This window comes from Condylostylus longicornis, unplaced genomic scaffold (assembly GCF_029603195.1).
Source record: "Condylostylus longicornis isolate FDR11 unplaced genomic scaffold, ASM2960319v2 ptg000028l, whole genome shotgun sequence".
NCBI lineage: Eukaryota > Metazoa > Arthropoda > Insecta > Diptera > Dolichopodidae > Condylostylus > Condylostylus longicornis.
This window is the reverse complement of record NW_026577997.1, coordinates 6,979,896-7,000,804: the sequence shown is the minus strand read 5'-3', so window position 1 is coordinate 7,000,804 and position 20,909 is coordinate 6,979,896. Positions and strand designations below refer to the sequence as shown.

General features: G+C 25.6%; 2 protein-coding genes across 2 annotated transcripts; both read left to right on the top strand.

Moving 5' to 3' along the window:
- The first annotated feature begins 1,290 nt into the window (after nucleotides 1-1,290).
- On the top strand, nucleotides 1,291-10,218 carry LOC129607683 (alpha-tocopherol transfer protein-like). Its single transcript, XM_055518837.1, has 6 exons — nucleotides 1,291-1,615; nucleotides 5,228-5,387; nucleotides 6,233-6,314; nucleotides 8,455-8,745; nucleotides 9,587-9,723; nucleotides 9,853-10,218. Exons 1-6 carry the CDS (start codon nucleotides 1,531-1,533, stop codon nucleotides 9,956-9,958), a joined length of 861 nt encoding a protein of 286 aa, XP_055374812.1. The 5' UTR covers nucleotides 1,291-1,530; the 3' UTR covers nucleotides 9,959-10,218.
- Nucleotides 10,219-16,004: 5,786 nt separating this feature from the next.
- LOC129607744 (alpha-tocopherol transfer protein-like) lies at nucleotides 16,005-20,093 on the top strand. Its single transcript, XM_055518919.1, has 6 exons — nucleotides 16,005-16,220; nucleotides 16,315-16,474; nucleotides 17,609-17,690; nucleotides 17,757-18,047; nucleotides 19,392-19,531; nucleotides 19,877-20,093. The coding sequence occupies exons 1-6, from the start codon at nucleotides 16,139-16,141 to the stop codon at nucleotides 19,986-19,988; spliced, it is 867 nt and encodes a 288-aa protein (XP_055374894.1). The 5' UTR covers nucleotides 16,005-16,138; the 3' UTR covers nucleotides 19,989-20,093.
- The last annotated feature ends 816 nt before the right edge of the window (nucleotides 20,094-20,909 follow it).

The window sequence follows — 20,909 nt, the reverse complement described above, 5'->3', positions numbered from 1 at the left end:
ATGTATTTAAGTAGATACCTATATGAGAAATTGTGTATAATATTTGCAATATACAAACCTGATTACTCGTATAATGCATTTTTTGACCGTAATTCGCTAAGAGTAATTTTTGTATAATTTTATAAGAAAATTTATTATTTATCTTTAATATTATGTCATAATATTGCAATTTTTTTTTTATATTAAAATGAAAATATTTATTTAAATTTTAATGCTCCATTCATAATATAAAATTCAGTCGCATGTTTAAACTAATATAACAAGCACTATTAAGGCTAAGACAAAAACCAACGTTCGTTTCGTTTTCTAACATTAATATTAGAGATTTGATCTTGAGACTTTATACGAGTATTACCTTAATAACGATAACCTTAAAAATGTTTGTCAAACCTTGTGACTTCCAGCAATAGTTCAATAACAACGCCCATTGACATTCCTTAAGATAAATATTTGACAAAAAGCCTGTCAACAAATCGTTCCGGGAGAAAATAAGAACTACTCCACTATCACCTATCGAAACCAACTAACCTCATTCACGAACCTCCAATATCTGCTCCAAATATAAACACCATAAATCCTCTGAAATTTTAGAAAATAAACTATCAATCGCTTTATGTACAAACCTAGTATTTGATCTCATACTATAGTTTTTACACTTATATAACCTATACAGAATTTCGATTTAACAACTGCAACATAAAATTTCCTTTAGTATATAAGTTAAAGATCAACAAGATTAATTTACTTTCTTCATAATTTTGATCACTTTACCGATTTCATATGCAATATTGTGCGCATATACAATATGAGTATAACAATAATAATATAAAAATTTAAAAACAAGTAGTTATACATATATAATATATATGTATAACTAATTTAACTTGAATTCAAAAGAAACCTGGTATATGACAAAAATGAATTTATATGCAATAATTTTTGGAATATACAAGTATGTAGTACACATATAAACTAGTACGTACGATACATTAAACGCGAAATGTATAGATGAACAAGTATTTATATAGTGTAACTGAAACACCTGATTAAAATAATACAGGTAAGTTTACTTGAATCTTTTTTTATTTATTTTTTATTTTTGTTTTTAATTTTAGTTTTACTTAAACAAAATAAATTTTTCACTTAACTTTTATCTTTCTTTTCTGTTTCAGCTTTTAGAAGTGTAAAAGAAAATAAAAACAAAAACAAAAAATCAACTTCTATACTAAAACAAGAAACTTGTTAAAAAAAATAAAGAGCATTTAAAATTAAAATGAATCAGTCTGTTCGTATAAGTGGTCGAAAGAAGACGGGTTCTTTATATTTTATTTACGGTTATTAAATTAAAAAAAAAAAAAGAACAAATTTAATATTTTTTATTAAAAATCCTGAGTTCGTACTATTCGAAAAAAATTTCGGAATTACTAGTAAAATTTCAAAAATTTCCTTAATTAAACTGTTATATTGGATAATCTACTTTTGATTTTAATCTAAATTATTTGATAATCTACACATTTTCAATCTGAAAATATGAAGATCGATGCGGAATATGATTCTGCAATTCCAATAATTGAAAATTGGCTTAAAACACAATTACATTTACCACAGAATATTGGTAAGTTTCACTTAATACTCATTTATTATACTCACTTAATGTTCGCTTAATACTTATTTGATACTCACTTAATATTCACTATTTAATAAGTAACTGTGTCATTCAAAGAGACTCGCTTCTAATACTCACTTAATACTTATTTGCAACTCACTTAATATTAACTATTTGAAAATTAAGGTTGTCCTTCAAAGAGACTCATTTCTAAAGGTCACTTAATACTCACCTGAACCTCACTTAATATTAACTATATAAAAGTTAACGGTGTCATTTAAAGGGACTCACTTCTAAAGGTCATTTAATACTCACCTGAAGCTCACTTCGTATTCACTATATAAAAATTAACGGTGTCATTCAAGTTGGCTCACTTTTAATATTAAATTAATGTTCACCTAATACTTACTTAATATTCACTATTTGCAGATCAATGGTATCATCTAAAGAAACTTACTCCTAATACTTACTTAATACGCACTTATAGAAATCATTTTAAACTAACTTAATACTCACCATTTAAATTATAACGGTTTCATTTAGCGAGACTCAGTTCTAATACTCACGTAATTCTCATTTGAAATTCACTCAATATTCACTATTTAACAGTTAGCGTTGTCATTCAAAGAGACTTACTTCTAATGATCATTCAATATTCACCTGAAACTCATTTAATGCTCACTGTTCAAAAAATTAACGGTACCTTTTAAAGAAATTCACTTAAAATATTCACTTATAACACATTTAATACTCATTTGAAAATCACTTAATATTCTCTATTTGGAAATCAATGGTATCATCTAATGAAACTAACATAACACTCGCCTAATTTTATACTCATCGTTAATATAGCATTTAAATTAATAGCATTAAAATAACAGTGGTTTTTACTCCAGAGAGCTTCATCTATAAGGACAATTAATTAAAAAAACTGTACTGCAGATAATTCTCACATGTTTCTATTGAAAATTGTTCAAAAAACAATAAGAAGAACAAAAAAAAAACAGAAAATATTTTATTATTGCATTAAGAAAAAAGTGAAACTGAAAAATATTTTTTAAAAGGAAAATTTTCACATGTTTTCTAGAAAATATTTTTCTTTTTTTTTTTTCAAAACTACTTATTGAAATTATAGACAGCATAAAAAAAATAAATATAGGTTAAGTAATAAAAATGTTGTTATATGTTTGTATTGCAAAAGTTAGTTAAGTTTGTATAACAGAAAAAAATAAAAAAAAAAATCATAATTTTTGAAAAAATTATGTTTTAAAATTACAAAATTTAATATTTTTATGTTAATTGGTACTTAGAGTAAATAAATTAATATTGTTGTGCCACCTTTTTTTTGTCGTAATTTTATGCTATAGATTGGGATTTAGAAAGTTGAAAAAGTAATACTGTAATATTGTAGTCGTATCTTCATGTGCAGCATCTATGTGAAAGTAGTGGAATTATATTTAGGGAATTCGTATAATAATCGAACAATATTTTGTAATTAATTAAATATTTAATATTAATTATAAGAAAATATGGGTTTTGAAAGATTTAGTCTCAAGAAGGTCGAATCTTCGATTGCATTGCAGAGTAGGAATATTCTTAAAATAGTATAAAAATATTCAACCCATTATTTTTGATACCACAGTGGATTTATTCAGTGCATGCTTAGGAGAGTCACTACAAACTAATGTAACTTGACGCATACTTAAAGAAGAAACAGCGATATTAATTCATTGTACAAGTATTATCACAATTTTTAAAACTAATTTTAATAATATTCACTAACAACTTAATTAAAATATGCAAAAAATTAAATAGAAAATTAACTAAAAATACCAATACACCTTATAGTTGCATTATAACTTACATAACCCTTAATAGTAAGTTATTGTTATACTATAAAATTAAATTAGATTAGTCATGAAGATTCAATTATATGAATTAAGTCATGAAAACTTAATTTAAATACTTATAATAATTTTACTATAAAAACTATAAATTTAATTCTATTCGTATAACAGTATATTCAACATTTCAACAACTATATAACAGTATTTGAGAAAAATTAGAATATAATTCTGGGAAATCACCAAAATATCCCTATTATAAATTTTATTTAAATTTCTTTTAATTATTTACAATTATTAGAATATCCATTAATAAATATAGACTAATTTCTCAAAAATTATTAAGACGATTCATTAGAATTAATTGATTCTATTAATCATATAATTATAATGTAGTTATTTTAAGTATATTGCTGACATTATGGAACATTAATTGATATTACAATTTTTAATACTTCTAATTATTTATATGGAAAGAATATTATTTCAGCCTAGATTTTATTAATAAATTTGTTGTGAACAGCAAACAGTAAATGTTATACAAGAATGTATGAAAATTTCCCTCATGAATTTAATCCTTTACGTATAATAAAATCAATATGAAAACTGATATAAATATTTTTCTGTAAAGTTGTTATAGAATTTCATGTTCTAGGATCCAGAAAGGCACAACTGCTGTAAACAGTTTATCAGTTCTCATTTTATTAAAACATTTATGAAAACTGAATAAAATTTTTTACTTATGAGTCAATGTATGCTATAATTATTGTTGCGAGTTCGAAATTTCTGTAAAAAATCTACAAAAAATCAAGAATTTTTTAATATGTTTACATTGCTATTTTTTTGCAAATTAAATAATTAAAAGTAAAATTAATTATAATTTTATTATACTTAATTTCAATTTAGTTATACGTGCTTAAACAAATGTAAGCAATATTGTTATATAGAAAATTAAATAATATTGCAAAAAGTTAATTTATGAAGAAAGCCTACAATATTTCATTATGCAACAAATAGTTACACGAATTTTATTTTAATAATATACCTATATGCTTTAAACTTTTAATTAAGTATTATTCAATTCCATTAAAAATTTATTAGAAATAATTGCTGTGAATATAGAACAAACGCCATAGCTCTAATTAATTTAATAATATGCATGGGAAAAGACCAGTAAGAATTAATTAAAAATTATTCTGTATTAGTCTTTTATATAATGAGAATACGGTTAATAAACTCGCAGTTTTGAAGATCAAGCAATTAAGGAGGTGAATAACACATAATATTATTTAATAAATAAAGCAAAAATGTTAGAATTACATTATTATTCCGAGCAGGAAAAGTGAAATACTTGAAATTCATACCCTTTCCTCCCCCTAATGCGTCGCAAGTCAAAAATAGTATTAGACATACGAGTGTTTTCGTGGAATGCTCAAGAAGACTTCTAATATCAGGAAATTTTTCTTGTTTTTCATAAGTATATTTAAATATATAAGAAAGTTCTTAGTTTCTGCTATGGATAAAGTCCGACTCTGGATAATTCTAATTTATAAATACAAAAGCAAGTTTTGGCAATGTGAGATAATATTTTCCATTCAATAATATTAAAGTTCTGTGTTGGAAACGTTTTAAAAATATTATAGATTATTAATTTTAGTGACGAATTACCTTGTATTGTAATTTAACAATAATTTTTTATGCAATTAAGATTCTCACTTAAATTAATACTAAATTTACTAACACTATTTAAATTTTGTATTTTTTTTCTTTTATATAGATCACATAATTTTAAAACGTTTCATATATTCTTGTCAAGGAGATGTTGAAAAAACAAAGGCTTTAATTGATTTAAATTATACAATGCGGACAAATTATTCAAATATATTTTTACAACGTGATCCATGTTCAGATGAAGCTGTTAAAGTTTTACAAACTACGTGAGTTAAATTTTAAATATATAATATTATAAAAATAATTTTAAATAATTGTATGCAAAATAACTTTATAATAGTAATAGTAATAGTAAAAATAAATAAAATACAAAAGACAATTACTTAGATTTATGATTAGCGAAATAGACGAGGTATATTGAAAAATATACTTCGAAATTTTTATAAAAAATTTGCTTTGTCAAACTCTAGTATACACAAAATAATGATTTTGAAGCAACTCAATCTCACTCAGAAATGTTACTAACTGCCATATATTTATAAAAGCACTATACATGTAAAAAACAAGGAGTATGTATGAAACAGAGGGGCAAATTATTCATTCGTACGGGTACTAAAAGGTAAACTCTACCTATTCTCGTATAGAAGCTATTCTCCATTAAACTATACAAATTTTATCGCTCTTTGTGTTCGATTACGGCAAATATAATAATACTAGAATTAGAAAAATTACGATTTCCAGTTCTAAATATGAAAGCGACCGAAATGCCATTACATGACAATTCCATCTTAAATAAAAAAGTTTGCATTAAAATTGCGTCATACATTCCAAATTTCATCTAGCTTTCAGTTTACCTCGTCATAAATTAAATTCAAAATAAAAATAAAACAATAATTTAAATTATTTACATTAATAAAAATTACAGTCATAACGTATACATACATTACAGAAAATGAAAAACTAATATAAAACATAACCTTACTCATATGTCAATCAAATTACACTGAACTTTAACATTTTTGTAACACAAAATTATTTTGTTGCGTTGTAATTTTTTTAAAATTTTATTATAATTAAAATTTTATTATATTTTATTTTATTTTTAATATAGAGACATGCTCATATTACCAGGTGTGACACCAAGTGGAAATAAACTTCTCTTTTACAGACTAGTTGATTTAAATCCAGAAAACGTAAGTACAATGTTAATTATTTTACATTTTTTTTTTTTGTTTTATTAATTTTAAATTTTTTGGATAGTATTATATTTGACATTGACATTGACGTAACCAAAACAAACTAAACAAAAAAAAAAAATTAAAAATCAAATTATTGCCGGCTTTTTAATTTGTATTCTATGCTTAAGGTGCACATTTTTTTTTCTAGTGTAAAAAATAATTATTGGGTATAAATTTATTGTAATAAAATTTAATTTTAAAAAAATATTTATTTAATATTAAAATTAATCACAATTTACGTAAATAAAATTACGTGATTAAGTTTGAATTTTGTTAATTAAAATTTAATACTGAGCTAGATATTTTGATTCTGTATAAAATTTCTTCCGCATATTTTCATCAAAAAATTATAGGCAAATCTAACCCCTTCTCTACTTTTCATACTTATACTTTTTAATAACAATTTCTATAGTATAATTTCGAAATACATCAAGTCATTTCGTAGCTCTCTCTGGCTGTCCTGTACAACGTTATACGGCTGTCCTGTAACACGTAATGTGATCAGTATGAATTAAACCATATGTCTGTATTTATTGATATTTTTTATCAAGCACTTTTATGAAATCTGAAAAAATTTAATAGTATTCCAACTAATTCAACTAGCTTAGTTAGCTATTATGGAAAAATTAAGTAATTTTTTAATGAAATAAATAATTTTGCATACTTTCAGGGGAACCAAATAAAAATTCTTTTTTTGAGAAAATCATTTTAAATATCAAACAAAATTGCATACCATTGGGCTAAGTAGTTATATTGTATGTTGCTTATAAATTTATTGTTACCATTGCAAAACGAATCTAATTTTTATTTTTGCTTTAATTAAATTTTATTTCCACTCACTTCCGGAATACAAATGTTAAAAACAACTTAACATGTCTTCAACGCTAAAATATTGAAAATTTCAATCGTAAAACTCAATTCCTTAGGCTCTTATAGTTAATATTCAAGTATTCACTAATTCAAATCAAATTCTTCAAGGGAATATTTTTGAATTTTGCTATCTTCGTACTCGTTCTAATGCCTACCCCATTTGGCAATTGTATTAAGAAATTACCTTAGCCAGTTTCGGGGGCTGGTGCCGAGCTAAGGGCTTTGAACATAACTTTGGTAAGTGTTGAATTTTTTTTTTTTCGTGGAGGAGGGAGTTGTTCGACATGATTATTGCCTTAACGGGTCGATATTGGTTTTATGCTCGATCACAGGTTGGATTTCGGTTCTCATTTGAATATGATTCTTGGTAGGACTAATTCGAATCTGGGCTTTGTAAAGAAGTGGACTAAAAAGTTTATTGATCCATATGTTGCAAAGTATATGTATATGTTCTTTAAATCCGATTTGAATGTATGTGTCCAATTCTGAACCTACAACTGAGGTCGTAAATGAGTGTACTTTTAAATATTCCTAACATATATTCAGCCTAACATATATTCAGAATTGTTTGGATCACATATGAAAGTGTTATATACTTAATCTATAATAATTTGATAGCTATATACAATTTAATTTATCCTATATTTTATATATTATAAATAACAAGAGCCCCATTATTAAAAACCTCAAAATTATTTGTAAATCAAAACGAATTCAAAAAATTGCTAATTCTGTAATTTATTGGAAAATGAATTCAATATAAAATTAAGTAATTTTCATTTTGGAATACATAGCTACTTGTAAAACATAAAATGTCCTTTTGATTTGAATTTATATTGTGTAAACGAATGAAATTAGAAAGAATTGAAACCAATTCCATTGTTAATTTATAGGATTACGTAATATACAAACCCAAAATATTCTTATTCCTGTATTCTTCCTGGAAAAGCTCTGTAGGTAATCGTTTACACATTTTACCAAAAAAAAAAAAAATAATGTTATTAGATTTTATTATCCTATTGTGAAAAAGTCTATTTGTAAAAGTACTTATGTCTTTAATATCCTTTTTCCTTGTTTTTTTTTTTACTTCTTTTATATGGTTTTCATTTATTCAAACGAAACTATTATATTGATTTACTACAAATGAAAGAAAAGGATTTTCGATTTCTGGTTATTTTCATTGTATTTTAATTTTTGTTTTTTTTTTTTTTTGTTTTACTTTTAGTTTGCTTTCACCGAATCAATAAAAATGTTCTTTATGTTTGCGGATCTTCGTTTTATAGTACCAGATCCAAATGGTATATCATCTGGTGAAGTTCCTATATTTGATATGGCTGGTTTCAGTTTAAAACATTTAACACGTGTTGTTATGTCATCATTAAGAGTATATATGAAATTTACACAAGAAGCACATCCAGTACGTTTAAAAGAAATTCATGTTATAAATTGTCCATCATATTTGGATAAAGTTTTAATGATTGTTAAACCATTTATAAAAAGTGAAGTTTTTAAATTGGTAAGTAAAAACGAATTGTTTTTATATAATGGGATTAATTATTGTCCGTAGATCAAGAGGGTTCAGAAGTATAATAATTGCAAATCATCAAATATTCGCTACTTTAGAAGCCCATACGTTAAACTCCCCATGTTAGAATAATTTTATTCTTTCAACCAAGTAAAATCAACTTAATTTGGTATGAATATAGTGTCGGTATGGCTAAATGATCGTTTAATTGTCGGAGGACATTGTTAATAGATATATCGTACTCGGTAGATTGGTTGACGTGGCCGACGGAACAGGTCCACCGCATTCCCAGGTCGTCATTGAACATACAATTACACCCGGTTCTCTTGTAAAATCAAGCTAAGGTCTCGATACAAATCTTCGACAACTTGTCAAGCCTTACAATCACAAATATTCCATTCCTCACAATCTTCCATTTCCCGACAGCTGCTGCAAAAGGCCGTATTTAAGGGCAGTCGGAACCTAACTTTCTTACGTACTCTCCCAATGCCTTCTCGTACATAAATGAATAGTTTAGCCGACATTCTAAAATTAAATAACAAATAGTATAAATAACAAGTAGTCTAAATATTTCAACTGAAATTATAAAGAACGAGCGATTAAAGCAATCTATCTAAAAAAGAACAATTCTATTAAATAAAATAAATTCGATAATATCTTTTTTTTTCTTTGTAAATGTTAGACATGTGGTATTTACCAGATTATGTACAACGTATAGCTTGTAGATTTTTAATATTGAATTGATATTACGTGATTTATACATATATATTCGCACATATATATAAAATTAGCTCCAAAAATCTTATACACTTTTCTTAATTTTGATTTTCAGGTGAAATTTCATATTCCCGATTCCGATACGTTTTATAAATATGTCCCAAAAGAAATGTTACCAAATGAATATGGTGGTGTTGCTGGTGATATTAAATCAATAAAAGAAAAATGGATTGCATTATTAAAGGATTATAGGTAATTAAGTAATAAAAAATATTACCTTATAAATGTGATAAGCCGTCAAATTTTCAAGAGAAATGAAATAAAAATAAAATTCTTTTATTTTACATGTGCATCTCATTCTTCTCTTTCAATTTCAATCAGACATTATTTATCAAATGAAAAAAATTGGAAAGTTAATGAACAATTGAGGAAGAGTAGTAAAAATACAACATTTGTGGATAGTTTTAAGACTTTAGAAATTGATTAAAAACTTTTTTTTATGCTTTATACAAAATTATATTGGAAATTTATATTAAATATATGGGATATGTGTATTATGTATATTATTATTAAAATCTATAGAAATAATATTTTATTATTTAATTTGAGATTGTTATAGAAAAGTGATGTTAGCAATTTTATTTGCTATCATATTTTATATTCACTTTGTATTATATAATATTGCAATATTATGTAAAATTATATAAAATTTTAATACATTAATTTTAAATAAAATCTTTAATAATCAAATTCTTCTTAGACACTAATGTACATATTTATCTAAATTTTTTTTTCCGCGTAAAGGCCACAGGATCTCTTGTGATTCTTTTCTATATTAACAACATAATAAACCCCTGACAAATTTCCGTTTCCGAGATACTTCAAACTGCAAGAGCGAGACTTCCACTGGAGTCACAAAGCCTCTATCCAAAAATTTCAGCCCGAAGCAATTTATCTCGCTATCTTCCAGACAAAGACCGTAGGTCTCTCTCTCTCCTTTTTATCTACGAATAACGTTAAGTCAATTCTCAGCCCCTCCCCGATGCCGGGCGAGGTCTTATTACTTTGGAGCAACATAGTCCCACGCAATTGTTCCAATAATCAACCCCATTCTGTTTCTCACAGTTGTTCAAAATACGCAGGACCATAGCTCTTGTTACTAGGAAACATGTCTGCGGATACACGGATTGCCGCTCCAATACACGGATTACCGCTCCTCTCTGTGCAATGCTATAGATATATAAAATAGGCCCAGCTCTTTCTGAGGTTTATTCTGATACAATCCCGAATACACAATCCAATGGCATATGCCTTTCCCTGAAATATTAACGGATGCTCGGTAGTGTTCGAGGAACAACCTATTAGTCTCATACTTCATTAATTTTGGTTCCATCTACGTTAAAGAACATAGCTACAGAACTGAACCGTAAACCTTAGTAAAAGGCAACGCTATGTCCAGAATTCTTGATTAAATATTGTTTGGTTCGTAATACCCCCTCCATAGACTATTTGCATTGGTGCGCACGAAATGCAGCAATGTTCAGAATCATCTAGTAAATGGCACAAAAACTGCCTTGCTTACATTCATACTAAGACCCTAAGCCTGAATCCAATTTTGAATGATGTTTGGGACCTCCCGCCTTCGCTGAAAATATATACTGCTGATGAAGTATATAAATGAATTACCATACTTAATTTACTTACCTTAATTTACTTACCATACCAAAAACACTTGAATGAAGAAAAAGAACAAGATAAACAAGATATATTCTTGTGAAAAATAGTAATGTTTTTGATCTGAAAGAGTGCAACGTCAATATTTCCCGTTACTGCACTTAATATATGTTCACTAAAGGTTCCTTTTGGGATTTGTCATTATTTTTGGAATATTATGTACAAGCACATACTTTTATTAAAATTTATTTGAGTATAATTGTACATATGAAGTGTTGGAAAGCCAGTATAATTAAACAATTATTGATTATTCTCATGTATATAATTAAATAATCATCCCCAAGAAGCATCTAAATACCAAAATTACTACAGCTCTATATACATAATTATTTATATAAATATATTTATTATAATCGCGCCATATAGGACTAATTTGTTTATAACTTTATCCTTTAACCCATAATTAAATTAACATAGTTTAAAATGGTTTTTAATTAACGATCTATTTCCCATAACAAATGGCGATTTGTATTTATACTTACATTAAAATAAATATTTTTTACACCCCTGGAACAACACTGTTTAAACTTGAAATGCGGCGGTAATCAGATATTTTTAACATTAAATTCACACTTTTAAAGCAAATTCAATTTTTTATCTCATATAAATTTTTTTTCTAAATCGTTCATCGTCCACCGCCCACTACCCCTGGCTGTTATCAAAAGTCATTCATTTAAGGATAACAAGAAATCTATAACTCCTTTAAAAAATTTCAATGCAAAAATTAATTTCAATAATTTTTTTTAAATCCGGCAGTATTCTTCTGGCGTTACGAATAAAAATAGCTTTCTTAATAATTTCAATAATATGAAAGAGCAATTGAATTACAGAAACGAATTAGACACTTAAATACATCAATGTATACAAATTAGGAGTCAGGAATAATTTTATTACACTACTGAATAATTGAATAAAATGATTTTTTAATTAAAAATTAAATCAAATTTAATTATAGTATTTTTGAAATTAACACAAATTGACAACACACAAGGTGTTCCCGATTCAGGAAACACCTTGACAATCCTCCCGAAGCAGGGTAAACAAAAATTCAAATACTTTATAAATTAAAAAAAAAGCGTCAATCCAGGTTTAAATAGGGTCGGCACCTGTTATATTTCGTGCATTATAAAGAACAATTTAAGTATAGACCAAATTTTTCAGGAAGACCAATTTTGAAATTAAATAACTTGAAAAAGGAAAAGTTTCCCATAGGCGTTGCTTAACTTAATATAAATGGGTATCAAGTACCCGTAGTCGGGACAACCGACTTAATAAAATTTTTTACAGTATGATATGACGTCATTAAAATATATAATTATAATTATTTTAAAATAATAATAAAATTACAAAAAAAATGCAATGTAACGTTAAAAATAAATTAATTTCACTACTTTGATACAAAGGTCATTAATTTTACACAAATTTATTCGAAAGCATAAAAAGCAAGCACGAAAACACAAAATTATTTCTTTAGAAACGCTTCAATAGTTTTTCTTCTTTTGTAAACTTCAATTACTTTTACATTTTATCACCCTTCTCTTATCACCCTGCTACAACAAACAAAGAAAATCAAAATTTTTCCCCAATATTTAATCGGGAAAACTTTAATATTAAAAAATTATAAAATATGGTTTGCATGGATCAATAACCTTTGTATTGCAAGAAAATAATGTGAGAAAAAATATGAAAAAAAAAATTAAAATCACTACAATTTTTTCGTCTATTTTAATTTTTTTGCGCGCGCGAATCAACAGCAGTACTTAAAAATATTTTTGATTAATTTTATTGTTTTTGTTTTTATTTAAAATGCTGCTAACCATGACGACGTTCTAAAAATGCACATTTTTTTTTTCAAAAGATGTTAAAAAACAAAAGTTGTTTTCGAAAAAAAAAAAATTAATAAAATAATTTTAGTCGAATGTGGTTTTAGTGGCTTTTACTAATATTAATAAAAGAAAATAAAGTTAGTTACTAATTAAATACGCAGTAGTTGGTTTATTAGAACATATGCTTAACGATCAAGTTTTATTTTACGATGGTAAGCTTTTTTATGATGAATTTTTCGTTGTTTTCTCTATTAAAGTTTTCAACAATTTAAATGCGTTTACAAGCAAAGAAAAAACAATAAGTGGAAATTATAACGGTTATTAAAATAGCACATTTCACAGTAGATCTGTATTAAGGTTTATTCGTCCGAAGCAAAGATCAAATTCGACTGCTTAATGTAATGAACTTAATGTAAATTATGCTAGTTCTTTCTTTTTTGCTTTAAGTTTTCGAATTCGAGTAAATTGTTCAAGACCTGACCGGGGTTTGAATCCGAGACCCTTCGGTTAAAGGACCGGTGCCATAACCACTGCACCAATGGTCTGGTTGATACAACAAAATAACTTACCGAAAGTCATTTTTAGGGACTGGATTTTCGCAATTGAGTCACACGCCATCGTCTATTACACGAATTGGTCAGAGATCTGTATGGGGACAAGTGCAACCGTATTTAAATCACAAACCAATTTTTTTTTGTTTGTGATTAGTATATAACTGCACTGGGGTACGAACCTATGGTTACATACCTCAGTATAGCTACGGCGATTGATAAGATTAAACGTTTGGGCAAGAATCAGACAAGAATCTTAATCGGTGTTATGACGGGAAATTGCAGGCTTCCTTCGTAAAACGAGTTTACGCGGAATCAGAAAAAAATTTTTATTTTTATAAAGAAAGCCACCTACAATATTGCAGCATTCTGTCTTACACGACATAAGTTTCGTGAACAAATACTTAGACGACCGGATTGAAAATATTTTATAAGTCTAAAAGCTAATTGTGATATTAATATTTTAATTTTGCAACACTTCTTACTGCTTTGTTTATAATAAAAATTATAAAAGAAAATGATATCAATTCAATCGTATCGAAAAAATTTCAAAATGTTGTAAGTGAATAAGTGTAATACTCAGAGAATTGAAAAAAAAAAAACAAAAATATCTAAATTAATTATTTAATTTCCAAGCATATTATTTAAAAATTCATTTAATTACCGAACAGTTTAGTGCAATCTAATACAAGTACTATTGAACTTAACTAATAATCAAAAACAATAAGAACACCACTTGTCTGTAGGAAAGTTTCTTGTTATACAATATAATTTTAATAACGGTAGATAACAGAAAACATAAAAGGTAATTAAAATTACATAAGCAATATTACATAAGCAATAGTAACAGGTGATTTATTAAACAACATCAGTGAATATAGCATTCCAGGGTTAATTGCAAAGCGGACTCACAAATTAAATATCCTGACTATATTCAAATTTCGCTGCAATACACAAAAGATATTCGTTATCCATCCATCAATCAAACAACATCTATTCGGCTTAACTGCAGCTATTAAAATGTACAATCCCTAATCATTATAAGTAACACTAGCACTAAAAATCAATCTCAAATTGAGCGCACTGCATACTAAAAGCAACGATTATGAACCAAAAAAAAATTATTTCATATTACCCAACAATTTTATTGCACCTTTAATAAATCAAAAATTTTAATTTAAATTTAACAAAATTCATGAAACAAGAAAAAATTTTTGGTTTTTTAATTTTTACGTTCACGGCTTATTTATTTCAAATCACTAATTTTTTAATTATTCACTAGAAATTTTTTTTGTGGTTTTAATAAAAAAAAAATAAAAAAAAATTAGCGTCGGTTGAATTAGACATTTTCTATATAACATTTAATTTCGAAATGATCTCGATTTAATTTTCGAAATTAACCATAGGAAAATTTTGAAAGCTCACCTTTAAATCACAAAATTATACTTATACTTACTTGATAATCTAGTATAGAATAAGATTTTTACAATATGTAAAATTTGTTTTTGTTTTTCTTGTTTTTATAAATATGCCTGCCCGAATTTATATTGATAAAAGCAAGTGAATTTAAAAACTGAACTAACATCCATAAGGGAATAAGAAAATTTTAATTTAAATTTTCTGTCGCTTATTAGAATAAGCATAAGAATAGTTCGATTTGTTTTAGGAGGACCATATCACAGTCAAGTGATTCCAACAAAGCCGCTCACGCACTATTAAGAGATGGCTATTTGGTCGAATTTATAATAATGCTAGTAAAAGATTTGCTAGAGTCGTCTGATGTTGCTTGTTTGCTATGCTGCCAATTTTTTTTAACGCTATGCAAAGAAACTTTCTTCAATGCTACTAAACATAAGGAGAAAAATAGTCCGTCTAATAACAAACTTTCTAATTGGGTACGGTTTATTGAATAAACGAATCTTAAAAGAGGAAGTTCAGTTTGGCCGCGGTGATATTTTTATAACTTTCACATTGGTTTCTATGCCAAATTTCCTGAACTATGTATTCGTTCTTAGATATTATTACATCTTGATAAACTATTGCTGGTCGTAATTATCCTTCTTACCCTTTTTTCCTGTAGGAGGACCAAATAAATTATTTTCTTACCTCCTTTCCCGCCAAATTATCCAAAATCTATATTTAGAGTTAGTCAAATAATTCGAAACCCCTCCCAGTAATGCCGAATAACGATATTTTCCAATATTTTTATTTCAATTCTTTTTCTCATTTTTCTAATACAATTTTTTTTTTATTTTTTACAATTTATTTTTTTTTATAAATATTGTCCATAAAAACTGAATTGAAACCAGTAATTAAGGGGGAAACTTTTGTTTTTTTTTTTGTATTTTACATCAGAGTTAAATATTATGCGCTGCTATTAAGAATTTTCAATTAAAATTAAATTTTCAGTTATATGGTTTTCCTTCCTGTGTTTAGTCGCATATTTTTTAATAATTATTAATTTTTTTAGTTTTGTTTGGAATTCTTTATCATATTAAAAATTTTGCAATAATAATTTTGTAATTTAATAAAAATATATTTAAAAAAACAAAAATAATGGTTAAATACTCAGATTATGAAGCTGCTAGAAATATTTTGGAAAATTGGATTTTAACACAACCTCATTTACCCAAAATTGGTAAAAACGAAATTTAAATTTTCATTATTTTTAGAACATTTGAATGAATTTTATTTTGTTTTATTTTTGGTATTTTTTTTTCTCTCCATAACAGACACACTGGTTTTGAAACGTTTCATTATAAAATGTAATGGTGATACTGAAAGAGCAAAAAAATTAATTGATCTTCATTATACAATGAGAGCTGCAAATCCAGAAATATTTTTATATCGTGATCCAATGGATGAATCTCAAATGTTAATCAAAGAAACAATGTAAGGAAATTATTAAATATTTTAAATTATAATTATAAACACTTGAATTAATATTATAGCTTTAGTATGGTGTTTTGTTAATGAATGAAATAAATTGTACACTGAGAAAAATAATTTCTGTGTACATATTTTGTTAGACAAGCAGTATGTGATTGGTAAATGATCGAAATTTTTTAACACAATTATTATGTCAACTACATTTCAAAATTATTAGCATAGTGTCAATCACACATTACATAACTATGTTGACATGATTTTTATTCAAAATTTTACAATTTTGTATAAATTGGTTTTTTAATATTATTTGCAAAAATTTTACTCAGAAAAGATGTTAACCTTCTATCTATATGAGAAATCAAAGTTTTTTTTTTTTTGATATTTATTGAATGGCATTTTGAAAATATTAATTTGCAAACAATGATTATAGATTATTAATATTGAATAACACTTGTTAATTGTTGAAAACTTCCGCACAATTTAATTTAGTTGTTAATTTTTTTTGTTTAATAATTATACACTTTAGATATTAACAATATACCGCCTTCATATCGATTAATGATTAAACTACACAAACACCTTTTAACTAGGATTTAATATGAAAATTTATAATATTTAGTTGTTTTACAGAGGCAAGGTGTTTTATGAGTTATGGTTCTTATGAAATTTCACTTTTAGAAATATACACATAGATTTAAATGTCCCTGAACTTCCTGAATTAATATTAAATTATTGCTTACAATTTTAGGCTAAAAATTATGTACTGGCGGGCGTCCGTTTTCTTTGAGTCCATTAAAAAATACAAATTCTCCATAGTTTAACCTGCATTCACTGAAAATTTAATTTATTTATCACAATTATTTTGTCTTAACAAAGTAAATTTTAGCATTAATTTGCTATACTATAATAATTTGTTTTTAAGCTAAGTTCGGTAATTTTCTAAAAATTTCTAAAAACTGATCCAAATTTTTAATTTCTTAGAGTTTTATGCTTACAAAAATGGGTCTATGTACCTTATTTAGTTCCAAAATTGTGGAGAAAAATATTTCTCGGCTCAAATACTTTATTCTGGCTTGAATAAATTCGTCTTTTGAAAAGAATTTGGTTTAAAAATTTAAAAATTTTTTTTTTTTTCAGTGAATTTTTGCCGCTACCAAAACGGACTGAAGAAGGATATGTTGTTTATATGGTTAGATTTATTGATAACGATTTGGATAAGGTAAAAATTATTTGATATTGCGTCTATTAAAATTTAATTTTATATTTTTTTTTTTTCAAATTTTAGTTTAATTTCGAAGCATGGATTAAATCAATTTTTATATTTTTTGATTTACAAAATTCATGCCTAGATGATAATGGTTTTTCAAATGGTGAAATAATGGTATTTGATATGACAGGATTAACATTAAAACATTTAACAAAATTAAATATAGCATTACTTGCAAATTCAATAAGTTTCTTTGAAAAAGTTATAACATTTAAAATACGTAGTATACAAATTATTAATTGTCAGCCGTCATTAGACAAATTGTTGGTTTTAATAAAACCTTTAATCCGAAAGAAATTATTTGAAAGGGTAAGTTTAAATAATATTGAAATTTTATTATAATATTTTGTACTGTATGTAATTTTAATATATTGGGTGCATACATGAGAAAATTCCAACACTAACACGGCTTTTAAATCATACTCAGCTCACATATGAATTTCTCTATTCAGTTGAAATATAAAATCATTATAAGTAGAAGCTCTTATTTATAGACTTTTTGAAATAATTTTTGATTCTAACTTAGATATATATGTAGTTAGAAAATTAATCTGTTAAGAAACTTTCTAAATTTTAAATGGCTCAATTAAAATTCATATACATATAGGTAGTGGTTTTTAATTAGTATCCTGTAATTATTTGCCATAATTATTCGAAATTATTTTATTTCATGAGTTTATTATACATAATTTATTTTATTACTTTATACAATGCATTTGTAGTCTCTTAACTTATATAGTTTAAACTTTAAAATTTCTAAATTCAAGTTTCAAAAAAAAATTAAGAACTTTGGGATGAAATCATTCAAGCGCTCCGAATTTAAGTAAAGTGTAATTAAAATTTATTTTCGCTTTTAAGTAAGATTACACTAGTTATTATTAGCACAATTTTCTCAATAGTTTTCATTATAAGTCATTAATCATTTGTTGATTTTCTTTTATACTTCCTCAAATTTAAACAAAATTTAATGCATTTTTTAATTTATTACTGCATAAGAAATCCCTTGCTCGTTAATTTTCATTCATAATGAGTTTTTGTTATTCAATTAAGAAGTTTATAAAATCAATTTAAGAATCTATGTAAATAATTTTGTATAACATTTTGATATTAAAAATTTCTATACCAACTTTAAATATTTTATGGTTTTTACTAAAAATTTTAAAACTTGGTGACTCTAATTACATACGAGTAGTAGTATACATATAAATTTTGAAAACAATGAAAATTCTTAAAGTTTTTTAAGGATTCAGGAATTAGACAAGTACAATCAGCGTTTATTTACAAATTAGCATTTATTTGGCATAATAGAAAAAAATATAAATTGCTACGAAAATTTTGTACTAGTTTATAAAATTGCTCTCCTATAAATATGCAATCCTCTTCGATTGCATATTCCTATAAATATGCAATCCTTTTCTTTAATTTAGTTTAAGACTTGAATATCGCATATACTATTTAACTGCACTAGGCTATGTGAACTACATGAACTATGTGAACAAATTAATTTATAGTGGCAATTCATACCTCACACATTTACAATGAAGTTTTTGTTAAAATGACTACATATATTTAATACAGCTGGATGATTTAAAAAATATTAAAAACATTTTATTTTATTAATTCTAATTTTTGTTTTTTTTTTGTAATTTTTAGCTTAAATTTCATTTACCAACAGAAATGGATAAATTCTATGAATTTGTTCCAAAAGATTTATTACCAACAGAATATGATGGTAATGCTGGACCAGCAATTGAAATAAAAGAAAAATTATATAAAATTTTAGAGGAAAAAAGGTAATTTTATAGAAATATTAATATTCACATTATAGATTCCACAAAGATTCTTCCATTATCATGTACTATTCAAATATTTTCACAAAATATTATAATGATCAGCGTCACACCACAAATTCTTTGTGAATTATCAATTGCTACTAGCATGAAAATTAGATCTTATTTTAATCTGGGTTTAGTTAAAATAAGAATACCTCTAGAGTCGTATTTCACTGTATGCGTACAAACAAGCATACAAACATTATTCTTCTTCTTCTGTCCGTCTTCTCCTCTTGTATTGCTACATATATAAAAAAAAACTAAAATGAAAACTTCACTAATTTACTATAAAAATTAAATTTTTAGAGATTACATAATGGATCCAGAATATTGGGAAGTTGATATTAATAAAAAACCAGCCAATAAACTATTACCAGATCAAATGGAAGGAAATTTTAAAAAATTAAATATAGATTAAATAATAATATGAAAATTTAAAATTTTTTTTATAAAGAATCTAAATATTTTGTATTTATAATTATGTAAATTGTATTTAAATTTATTAAAATAAACTTAAAATAATTCGAAGAAATAAAATAAGGCATACCTAAATCGCTTCCATTTAAATCAAATTAATCAAGGAAAGCAAATGTTTGCAGAAAATTTTCTGAATCTAAAAAAGAACTCTTAATATTTTTGATATAAGTAGCAGAAGCTCGCTTAGCTTACATTGGACCACTTACAATAATAATTAAACGACAGTTTAATTGAAATTTTGCATATTAGTTAGTTAGTACTCCAAAGCATCTAAGCGCTAATCATTCCAACTTTTTTTTTTCAAATTGTATATATCCAATCCAATTATATTCACAATTTCGTGTTGTCCCTCGAAAATTTTCTCAGATTATTTATGTTCACTGCACAATTTCTAAGCAGCCAGAAAAATATATCACACAAAACTTATTGATGAACATTTCTATAGCACGCGCAAGAAGGGCTGCTCGAAATACTGCTCGTAGAACTGTTCGAATATCTGCACGAAACACTGCTCGAACAACTACTCGAAAAACTTCTTTTAACACAAAAGTGAAGTGAATTAATAAATTGCTTGAATTCATTCGTCAGAAATACGTCCATATACCTTTTTTAGTCACAACATAACATTATAGTATAACAAACTTTATAACACAACAATAGTCCAACTAATTTTGTAAAACTTAATTAACTAGAAAGTGTGCTTAGATATAAAAAATAACAAGTTCAAACAAATTTTAAGATTTATTTCAAAAATTTTGTCATATTTTTGAGTAATTCCTAATAGAATTAAAAAATTAAAAAATTTTTGAATATACTTAATTTAACATCTTGACTGTAATTAACCTTTGACTGGGATGCTCTT

What these genes read in the sequence shown, in the direction of transcription:
- LOC129607683 (XM_055518837.1), top strand. Translation starts at nt 1,531, where the DNA reads ATGAAGATCGATGCGGAATATGATTCTGCAATTCCAATAATTGAAAAT. An exon ending in ACATTTACCACAGAATATTG is followed by an intron (nt 1,616 to 5,227) that starts GTAAGTTTCACT and finishes TCTTTTATATAG; the next exon opens with ATCACATAATTTTAAAACGT. An exon ending in TTGATTTAAATCCAGAAAAC is followed by an intron (nt 6,315 to 8,454) that starts GTAAGTACAATG and finishes TTTTACTTTTAG; the next exon opens with TTTGCTTTCACCGAATCAAT.
- LOC129607744 (XM_055518919.1), top strand. Translation starts at nt 16,139, where the DNA reads ATGGTTAAATACTCAGATTATGAAGCTGCTAGAAATATTTTGGAAAAT. An exon ending in TTGATAACGATTTGGATAAG is followed by an intron (nt 17,691 to 17,756) that starts GTAAAAATTATT and finishes TTCAAATTTTAG; the next exon opens with TTTAATTTCGAAGCATGGAT. An exon ending in GAAAGAAATTATTTGAAAGG is followed by an intron (nt 18,048 to 19,391) that starts GTAAGTTTAAAT and finishes TGTAATTTTTAG; the next exon opens with CTTAAATTTCATTTACCAAC.